The following is an 8,204-nucleotide window of genomic DNA, read 5'->3' as shown; positions in this document are numbered from 1 at the left end:
ATTTGTTTATGCAAATACACAGAAGCATATTAATAGTTTTAATCATGATCTACGCCCCTGGTGAAGGTGATGAGGAAAAAGATGAAAATGATGATGAAAATATTAGTGAAAATAAAGATGCTGATAATAAATACTAGCAGAAAAAGTCCATTGCGCCTTCATGCCTTAGCTCACAGAATTATCATTTGAATATAATGTTCACTGAAAAACAAAAGCAAGGTGTATGTAAGAGATTTCTTACTTCTTCTAATCGTTTTTGAGTATTACTCTCAGGCCCCAATAGTAAACCAATGAAATTGTATCCCGGATAGGCTTTAACCTGCAAATATATTAAAAATTAACAAGTGAAAAACAAACAAGTTCAGCCAAATTAAGATGAGGTTCTTTTAAATTTGAAACACAAACTTGACATAAATCTTTTTCCATCGATCCCCACAAAGAAAGCTCAATGAAACATGTCATGAAAATAAATTTCAAACATGCAGGGCCATAGAGAGGCAATGGTAATACCTCTAGCACAAATGAGAACCTTTCTGTGAGGTCAGTCATAATGAATCTGCTCCTCCTTGAGCATGCTTAACTATAGAGTTTTTCTCACTTTCCTTGAATAATGCTACTTCCAATTGATTTTCGAGCTTGTAGGAACTATTTTTCTACATATGTATGTATGTGTGTCTATATGCATGTATGTACGTGTATGTGTATGTATGTATGTATGTGTATGTGCGGAAGGTCATCTAATGCATATCCCTGGTGAGATGTTTTAGCAGGAGTGTTACCTCTCTACCCATGATTCTAAACATGATTATTTACATTTTGGTATGTTTAAATTTCATTAAGCATGGTTAGATTACATTTTTTGGTTATTATATTATATATATACACCATCCAGTATATCACTCCGATAAATACTACTTATCCTCGATATATCCCCGATTTCCACTATCCGATAAGGATTTTGACCGTCCGATAAATCCCCGATAACCGATATTTAAAACCTTGCCTACCACTAAGTTGTGGTGAAGGTTGAGGATTATAATTCTACACTCTAACAATCTACAATACCACGCAACAAATTTGTGTATAAAAGTAAGGGGGGTGAGATAGTGGCTCTAAATTGAAAAGTATTTCTTTATATATGTATATATACGTATGGCAAAATAACTTTTATTGTATCCAACAAGAACCAGTATCTACATTTCACATATTGTAGATGTATTTCTATACCAATAGCACGTTCTGCTCAATCCACATTCTCTCCCATTCCGTTCATAATAGGGCAGTCATCAAAGTCGTATAAAATTTTCAGGTCAAGAATATGAAAAAAAGCTACAAATTTGTGTATAAAGGTTACACGGGTCTGATAGTGGTTCTAAATTGAAAGATATTTATGTGTGTGTATGTGTGTGCACACACACACACATACATATATACATATACATATGGCAAATAGCTTATGTTGTATCTTGTATCCACTAAGATATATTTCTATGCTAATAGTATGTTCTGCTCAATCCACATTCTCTCCCAGTCCATTCAAGACATTGGAGTCATCAAAGGAGTATAGAACCTTCACGTCAAGAATATGAAGATTACTGTGTAAGGTAGTTCAGGTCTTTTTTAAAATAAATGTAGAAACCTTTCAGCAAGTCAGTTGTCACTCTTACACTTCGCTGCTCAACCACAATCTACTACTTTTTCCATACATAAATTCCATTGTCATGTGATGACCATAAGGAACACAATAAAAGGAATGTCACATAATGCAGATATTCTCATTATTATCTTCCAAAGCCTAGCAACATCAAAAGGATGATAGACCAAGAAGTCAAGAACCAACCACTCACAATTAGACTTACCGGAATTGCAACTTTGCCCTCTTTCAGTAATGGTTTGTATTCAGGTGGAGCCTTGTAACTAGGATTCAAGCGTAAAATTTCACCTGAAAACGAAAGCAAGAAAATTAAAAATCTTTATGCAAACCCTTTATAAAGAACAAAATTACAGGAGCAACCTAAGAAAAGCTCTTTACCAATTATCTCTCTTTTTTCTAATTCCAAGAGTTCAAATTTCTTGTCCTGAAAATTTTCAGAAAAAGATCTAAGAATCAGCATAAGCTGGAAAAAAATCCTAAAAACAGTAGACGATAGGCAAACTGTAAAATTTATGCAAAAAAAAAAATAACTGAGGAAAATATTTCTTTCAAGAAGTATCCTAAACAAAGCAGAAAGTCACAATAAGCAAGCTGCAAAAGTTTTTACCTGTTGGCCATCATGATTAGTAGCTGATTGCTGACTAGGATCCTGCTTTGGCGACTGAGAACCTTGATCATCTTCAATCTCCATAGCTCCAGATTTCAGCTGTTGGGTGATCTGCTCTACTCGAGTCTGCTCAAAATTTTTACCAAATGGTAATGTCACTTAATGCCGCCTGGAAATGGAAGCTTTTGGTGTGAGAAACACACAAGGAAAATGCTAGCAATATGTGCCTTAAAGAAGGAGCTCTCTAGTGAAATTAAGTGGCTCCTTTCACACATTGATCAATGTATGGTTGTGCTACTCGCAAATACAACTAATACACTGTGAGCTAACTAGATGGAAATATTAATGGTTGTCTGCAATTTCTTACACAAACGTCCGTGCTGAAAAAAAATGAATTGAAACAATTTTACCAAATTTGTGTATGCATTGATTGGTGCTACACTAGGTTACTCGGACGCGGTGTTTGGATGTTGTGTCCATGTCCGACACGTGTCCATCGAACACGAATTCTCCACAGACACGCCACGGACACGTGTGATTCAAAGCAAAACCCGATATCACTATTAATTATAATATAAGCTACTTTTTTATAATATTGGGTTCAAAACCAATCACTTGTTTATCCCGAAAACTAAAACTCATTACTTAAATATTTAAAAAATATTCATTTGTATTATCCCATGCGATCAAAACTTGACTTTTGTTGTTAAAACTTCTTAGTTTGATTTAACTTAGATTCTTAATTGTTATAGATAATAGAAAGAAACGTACAAATGCCATAAGCATTTTAATTCAATATTTATCTAATGTTATATATATATATATATATATATATATATATATATATATATATATATGTTGTTAAAACTTCTTAGTTTGATTTAACTTAGATTCTTAATTGTTATAGATAATAGAAAGAAACGTACAAATGCCATAAGCATTTTAATTCAATATTTATCTAATGTTACAAAGTGTATAGCTGCATAAAACTAGGTGTATAATTACATATTATAGAGTGTATTTATACATACTATATAGGGTGTATTTTCTACGTACTATAGGGTGTATTGTTACCTACGTTGTGTTTATGTATAACTACATACACCATTGTATATAGCTATAAACTTTGTATCCTATAGTTTGGGTTTAAAAGTAAACAACTTTGCATTTTGTATCTATTGAAACATATAGAACTAGGTGGGTTTTTCGGTAAACAGCAGTAAAACTTTAGGTTTACAAGCAAAAAAATTCTGATTATATATATATATATAGGGAGATGTTCTAATAAAAACCTCCTCAGCCTAAAAACTAAAAACCTCCTTCATCCATTGGATCTAGATGAATCCAATGGTTGGGATTCAGTCAAACAGTCAACAGACACATACATTAATTACCTCAACGCAGTGAATCCAGATTCACTACCTCAACGTATCTCGAATCACTGCAGTGAATCCAGATTCACTACAGTAAATCCAGATTCACTACAGTAAATCTGGATTCACTACAGTGAATCTGGATTCATTGCGTTGATGTAATTAATACATGTGTTTAATGAGGTAATTAATACATGTGTCTGTTGACCATTTGACTGAATCCTAGCCATTGGATGAATGAGGTTTTTAGTTTTTAGGCTAAGGAGGTTTTTATTAGAGGTTATATATATATATATAGGGAGAGGTTCAAATACAAACCTCACTATCCTAAAAACTAAAAACCTCTCCTCTCCATTGGATCTAGATTCATCCAATGGCTGAGATTAAAGCTGCATAAGGGTAATCAGGTAAAATAAACATCCCACTAAAGAGAGGTAATTAATGCCTCTCTGTTGAGTTCTCCATTTCCCCATGCATTCTCACGGCTCAGGCAACCCAACAGTCACGAAGAGCAGCTCTCTCTCAATCGAGAAATCGTCCATCAGCTCTCGTTCATCGTTCATCGTTCTTCAGCTCTCGTTCATCGGGAAATCGTCCAGCAGCTCTCGTTCAGCGTTCTTCAGCTCTGTCGTTCATCGTCCAGCAGCTATCGTTCGTCGTCTAGCATCTCTCGTTCAGCGTTTTTCAGCTCTCTCTATCATCGTCCAGCAGCTGACCTTTAAACATTTTATAGAGATTTAAATGGAGAGCTTGAATTCAGGTGTGCAGGGTCTAGTTGTTTTGATTGTAATGGATCTAGATTCAGTATTTAAATACTTAGTCATATTATTTATTATATAGGAGCTTACACGCTTAACATTTTATGGATATTTAAATGGAGAGTTTGAATTCAGTTGAACACGTTATAGTTGTTAATCTAGATTAACTGCATTGAATCGAGATTCATTGTTATAGATCGCAGTGTTTTTCATAATGAATATCGATTCACTCTAATGAATCGCGATTCACTCTAGTGAATAGAGATACATCCAATGAATCGCGATTCACTCTAGTGAATCTCGTTTCAATACAGTGAATCTCGATTCACTCAAGTGAATCGAGATTCACTGTATTGAATCGAGATTCACTAGAGTGAATCGCGATTCATTGGATGTATCTCTATTCACTAAAGTGAATAGCTACTTAGTGGAGTCAATTTGTATTCACTCAAACATAGAGAATCTCGATTCACTAATTATATGGTTTATGTATACTAACAGTGAAATTAAACTGTAACGATGATCAGTTTTTCCTTGTTGTGTTGAGTGACGAGACACTGAAAAAATGTAACAATGAATTGCGATATGGATTATAATATCTATATTCAATAATGTGATTAAACATTCATGCTTGCCATGCATTATACAAAGTCTGTTATCATTAAAAAATGACATGTCATCGGTTTAGCAGGTCTACGATCTAGTTCAAGAATAAAAAAAAAGCATGTGTTGAGAAGGTTGAGGTATTTACACCTTTACCTCAACAGAAGACAACACGGGTTGTGACCATGCAAAGCAGTGACGATGACTTCATCAACCCCCCAAATAATCCTGACAGTGAGGAAACATTAAAACGTACAAGGGATGAAGAGAATGAACAGACCCCAAGAAGAATGAAGAAGAAAAAGGTTGGTGTACTAAAAAATTTTAATTTTTTTTGTGTATTCAATGATGGATAATTTGATCTAATTATATTATTTTCCTCACTGGAGAAGCTTGTGAAAAAAAGATATGTGAGCTCTAACACTGACGATGACCTCGTGAACCCCCCAAATAATCCTGCAGCTGACGAAACATCAAAGCGTAGTAGGGATGAAGACAATGAACAGATGACAAAAGGAAGGAAAAAGATGAAAAAGGTTAATGTACTAAACATCTTTTTACATTTGTGAACGATTAACTCTGGTTGTCTGGATTCTGCAATATGCACTCTACTTTAAACTCCTCGATTCACTTGATTGAAACGAGATTCAATGCAGTGAATCGAGATTAACTGCAGCGAATCGAGATTCACTGCAGCGAATCGAGATTCACTGCAGCGAATCGAGATTCACTGTAGTGAAATCGAGATTCACTGCAGTGAATCGCGATTCATTGGATGTATCTCTATTCACTCAAGTGAATAGCTACTTAGTGGAGTCAATTTGTATTCACTTAAACATAGAGAATCTCGATTCACTAATGTGAATCCTGATATTCACAAGACCATTTTTTGTTATTAACTGATGGATAATTTGTACTAATTTTCTTTTTTTTGTCACTGCAGAAGTTTTTGAAAAAAAAATGAGAGTTCTGAACCTAAGGAGTTGACTAGGATACGGGTCTCTCCAAAGATATTCTCTGATATGGTTTTGTCACTCTCTGACTCCCAAAAAGAATGGGTGATACTAGCTGGACTTGGAGGTCTTTTACAATTTGGATTAAAGGAACTGCCACATATGTTGGGGTACCAGATTCTGCAGTCCTTTGACAGTGAATCCGTTGCGCTTAATCTTCCCAGAGGATCAATCAGTATCACAGAGGAAGATGTACATCAAGTGATGGGATTACCTCTAGGCAGGAAGCGTATACCAGCTTCCAGTACTGGCAAGTCAGCATTGGTGGATGAATGGAGGGGTCAATTCACAGACAGATTTGGTTGGAAAATTACTCCAGGGGCTGTGTCTGACAAACTAAAGCACAGTTCTGATGTTAACCTGTTTTTTAAACTGAATTTCTTGGTTCTCTTGCACAACAGCATTATCCAATCGCTTAGCAATCCGTATGTCAACCAACGGATTCTAGTACTTGGTGATAATGTTGATCAATGCTCTCAATACAATTGGTGTTCTTTATTACTTGACTCAATGATAGATAGCCAAAAAAAGTGGAAGGTTGACCCGACAAAACAATTCTACACGGGTCCTCTTGCATTCTTGATTGTAAGCCACTTGTATAATATTGATTTATTTTTACATTACTGTAGTTAAAGTAGTTTTACTTGATGATTACTAATTGATGTGCTTTATTTCTTATCTCCGTCTTTCTAGCTGTTCTATGCCGATCGGGTTCTGTTCAAAGGTAGGAGGTTGGTTGAGAGAACAACCCCTACATTTTTAGGATGGACTGACTTCGCCTTGAAGGAAAGGCAGTCAGAGGAAATAAGAACAAATTCATTTGGCAAAGGTGCATTTACAGAGAGGGTTGAACTTCCAGATTCATCTCGAATGCAGAGTGCTACTGGAAACTCTCCTAAAAGTGTTGATACAATTAGAAAGGTTAGCAAATTAAGTTGCAATACTTTGTTTATTCAATTTAATCTCGATTAAGTAGGAGTGAATCTCGATTCATTTAAACTGAATGTCGATTAAGATACATTGAATGTAATCTGGATTCACTACTACTGAATCTTGATTCAAATACATTGAATGTAATCTCAAACTATCGAATCTTGTCTATCGCCATGTTAATAATTTATGGTGACCAATGTCTGTGATATTCAAAATGCAGGATTGTATTGAGAGGGTTCAACGGAGAGCTGCAGAGCTGGAATCTGCAAAAAATAGATTTGATGCTGAGTGTGAGACAATGAGAAAGCTGTTCCCCAATGACAATGAGCTCTTTCAGATTCAACAGAGAGTTTCAAATGTACTTGTGCAGGGGTGGGCACATCGTGTAAATACCTGTGACGATGAAACAGCTGTGGGAAACATTGTTGATGATACCCCTAATGTGAACACCAAGGTGAGTAGAGATATGCATGGTTCCCCTGTTGTTGATCCAATATCAGGGGAGATACCACAAACACAAGTCTCCCCAAATTTTATTAAAGAAGTTGATAAGATTATAGAGTCTGTTAGCATGAAAAAGGATGACAGACCAGTGAGACGGAAGATCAGCGAATGTAGTACCCCACAGACTGAAGAACCTAGTTTTTCTCTTGGGCTGACACAAGATACTCAGACTGAATCAGTGGAAATGGTTGATGTTGTTCAGATTGCTAAAGCTTGTGAATCTGAAATCATTGATGATTCTGTACGAAGAACTGATAAACAACCTGAAGATGCTGCTGCAGTAAATGAATGTGAAGGTAAGAAAGTTCAGGTGGCCGAAAATAAGGGACATGCGGGAAGGGGGAAAGAAAAGAGGATGGTAAAGCCTGCAACGTCTCTTCGGTCACCATGGGTGCAGAGGGTATCTCAGATTACTGCTAGGCAAAGTCAGCTGGAAAGCATCATATGGGATTGGGTCCATAGAGAAATAAGGCATTCAGGTGATGATTCCGCTGAAGAAGAGAATTTGTAAGTTCTGAACACTTATTTGATATTTTATTATTAGGTGTGAGACTCGCTATTGTTGCTGTTTTTTCAGTGAAATGGTATTTTGTCCCTTTATTAAATTGAATATTGTTACTGTTTTTTCAGTGAAATGGTTTTTAAGTGGAGACAAATTGAATGTTTCTTACCTGCTTTCAAGACTTTCCTTCCTTCTGAGGACATTGAGGCAAATTTAATCAGCATTTGGTCCTATATTTTGAACAGCAGAGAAAAAAT

At 35.7% G+C, this 8,204-nt stretch overlaps 1 protein-coding gene across 2 annotated transcripts in view; it reads right to left on the bottom strand.

Annotated features, from left to right (window-relative positions):
* Positions 1-8,204, bottom strand: part of LOC109820600 (leucine-rich repeat extensin-like protein 5) — a 32,879-nt gene that overhangs the window by 4,780 nt on the left and 19,895 nt on the right. Inside the window, exons 3-6 of one of the 2 annotated variants that reach the window (XM_020386765.1) lie at positions 2,262-2,387; positions 2,033-2,078; positions 1,860-1,942; positions 242-319 (exon numbers count right to left, since the gene is read on the bottom strand). In XM_020386765.1, coding sequence (XP_020242354.1) covers positions 242-319; positions 1,860-1,942; positions 2,033-2,078; positions 2,262-2,387 — 333 coding nt within the window. Of the gene's footprint in view, positions 1-241; positions 320-1,859; positions 1,943-2,032; positions 2,079-2,261; positions 2,431-8,204 lie in introns of both variants that reach the window. The other variant, XM_020386773.1, reaches the window with a different exon arrangement.

This window comes from Asparagus officinalis, chromosome 1 (genome assembly GCF_001876935.1).
Source record: "Asparagus officinalis chromosome 1, Aspof.V1, whole genome shotgun sequence".
NCBI classification, from domain to species: Eukaryota; Viridiplantae; Streptophyta; class Magnoliopsida; order Asparagales; family Asparagaceae; genus Asparagus; species Asparagus officinalis.
The sequence above is the reverse complement of the archived record's forward strand: the minus strand, read 5'-3'. Positions and strand labels throughout refer to the sequence as shown.